At 34.9% G+C, this 2,500-nt stretch overlaps 1 protein-coding gene across 3 annotated transcripts in view; it reads left to right on the top strand.

The window, feature by feature from the left end:
- The window catches only part of LOC119583491, a 9,117-nt gene that overhangs the window by 5,287 nt on the left and 1,330 nt on the right, over nt 1-2,500 (top strand). For all 3 annotated transcript variants that reach the window (XM_037932001.1, XM_037932000.1, XM_037932003.1), the window contains 2 exons: nt 602-746; nt 1,679-1,839. In XM_037932001.1, the coding sequence (XP_037787929.1) occupies nt 602-746; nt 1,679-1,738 (205 nt within the window). In that variant the 3' untranslated portion in view covers nt 1,739-1,839. The remainder of the gene's footprint in view (nt 1-601; nt 747-1,678; nt 1,840-2,500) is intronic.

Raw genomic sequence — 2,500 nt, 5'->3', positions numbered from 1 at the left:
TGCTATTGATAATGATGATAATGGCAACAGCAGCAACAACAATAATAATAATTATGGTAGTAATGATAATGATAATAATAGTAATAATAATAGTAATAACAATAACAACAATAATCATAATAAAAACATAATAATATTAATAATAATGAAAATAATAATAATAACAATAATAGCGAAAATAATAATGATGATAATAATCATCATCATCATCATCATCATCATCATCATCATCATCTCATCACCATCATCATCGTTATTATCATAACAATAATGATAATAATAATAATAGCAATAATAATAATAATATTATTATTATTATTATTATTATTATTATTATTATTATTATTATTATCATTATTATTATTATTATAAAATAATAATAATAATAATAATAATAATGATAATAGCAATGATAATGATAATAAAAGTAATAATAATAATAATAATAATGATGATAATAATAATAGCAATAATCATAATAATAATAATAGTAATAATAATAATAATAATAATAATGATAATAATAATAATAATAATAATAGTTAATAATAACAATAATAATAATAGTAACTCGACACGCATCTCGTTCTTCACTCCACAGAGACGCGGGGCACAAAGAGCGTGATATTTCGGGCCTGAGTTTAGAACAGTGTGTCATCTCCCGCAATTCCCTCTGTTGGTATTCGAAGGGAGAACAGAGGACGCTTGCAGCTCTCCTTCTTCTGTGGTCAGCATACCTTCTGCGAGTGAGTTTTGAGGGGGTGGGAGTGGGAGGTGGAAAATCAGAAGGTGGGTGGGTTTGTCTGTGGGGTGGGGGTGTTGGGGGGTAGGAGTGGAGGTGGGGGATGGTAGGTGAGAAATCAGGAGGTGGGTGGGAGTTTCTCTGGAGTGGGGGTGGGGGTAGGGGGGGTAGAAGTGGAGGTGAAGGGGGTGAAAGGAAGTGGTATGAGTGGAAGTGTGAAATTCGAGAAGACGTGGAGGTGGATTAGGTGGATGTGGTAGTGAAAGAGGTGGAAGAAATGAAACTAACATTTTGCTTTCAAGTATATATATCTTTAAGGACAATTTTGAGAAATTACAGAAATAGTTTACTTTCTATTTAGAAATTACAGAAGAGTAAACAACAAACTTTTATTAATTTCTAACAAACAGGCTAAGAGCAACTCGCCATGCTACCAAAACCCCAAATTGATATTGCTATTTCTTAGATATCATCTATTGTATTTTAAGAATATTATTAGTTATATTATTAGTAAAATTACTGGCTAAGGCGCTACCATTTTTCACGTCATGTTTTTTAATGAATTGTAAGAATAAATTCGATGGACGTTGTATGATGTTGCGTCCGCTTTGAAGAATGAATTGAATGTCTCGATATAAAGTATAATCGTCTCTCTCTCTCTCTCTCTCTCTCTCTCTCTCTCTATTATTAGTAAAATTACTGGCTAAGGCGCTACCTTTTTTCACGTCATTTTTTTAAATGAATTGTAAGAATAAATTCGATGGACGTTGTATGATGTTGCGTCCGCTTTGAAGAATGAATTGAATGTCTCGATATAAAGTATAATCCCTCCCTCTTTCCCTCCACCCCATCCTCCTTCCCTTCCACTTTCCCTTCCCTCCCTTCCCTCCTTTCCTCCTCTCTCCTTCCTTCCCTCCCTCCCTCTCCGTCCGGCAGGGTAGTAGGCAGCCGCAGTGGACTCCAGATGGCCAAGTACCAAGTGGAGCACCAGTTTAGCGTGGTAGGGGTCCTTGAAGAGCTTACCCTCACCTACGCTGTATTGCAAGAGTACGTCCCGAGGTACTGGGGCAACGCTACGACTTCCATGATAAGGACTGGTGGGTTCTCTTTGCTGTTGTGATTCTTATGGGATGCCGGGGATCGTTTTCTGTCTGTCTGTCTGTCTGTCTCTCTCTCTCTCTCTCTCTCTCTCTCTCTCTCTCTCTCTCTCTCTCTCTCTCTCTCTCTCTCTCTCTCTCTCTCTCTCTCTCTCTCTCTCTCTCTCTCTCTCTCTCTCTCTCTCTCTTTTATTGTTGATTCGTGAATTCGTCGTTGATTCGCAATGAGGAGGTATGTAGGTCTGTATGACTTGAGTTATTATATATATATATCATTTGTTTATTTACTATACTGCTTTACCTATCAGTTAATGAAATAAAACCTTTTTGAAAAAATATGATTCTGGGAAGTTATAGATCTAATAGATTAATTACTGTTAGCAATATTGCCATAAATCTGAAGGAATACCACTCTGTTTTTCTCTATATCTATATGTCTGTCTCTGTCTGTCTATTTATCTATCTGTATCTATCTGTCATCTCTCTCTCTCTTTCTCTCTCTCTCTCTCTCTTTCTCTCTCTCTTCTCTCTCTCTCTCTCTCTCTCTCTCTCTCTCTCTCTCTCTCTCTCTCTCTCTATATATATATATATATATATATATATATATATATATATATATATATATATATATATATATATATATATACATATATATATATAT

Source organism: Penaeus monodon, chromosome 17 (assembly GCF_015228065.2).
Source record: "Penaeus monodon isolate SGIC_2016 chromosome 17, NSTDA_Pmon_1, whole genome shotgun sequence".
In the NCBI taxonomy this organism is placed as follows: Eukaryota; Metazoa; Arthropoda; class Malacostraca; order Decapoda; family Penaeidae; genus Penaeus; species Penaeus monodon.
This window is presented reverse-complemented; position numbering and strand designations above follow the sequence as displayed.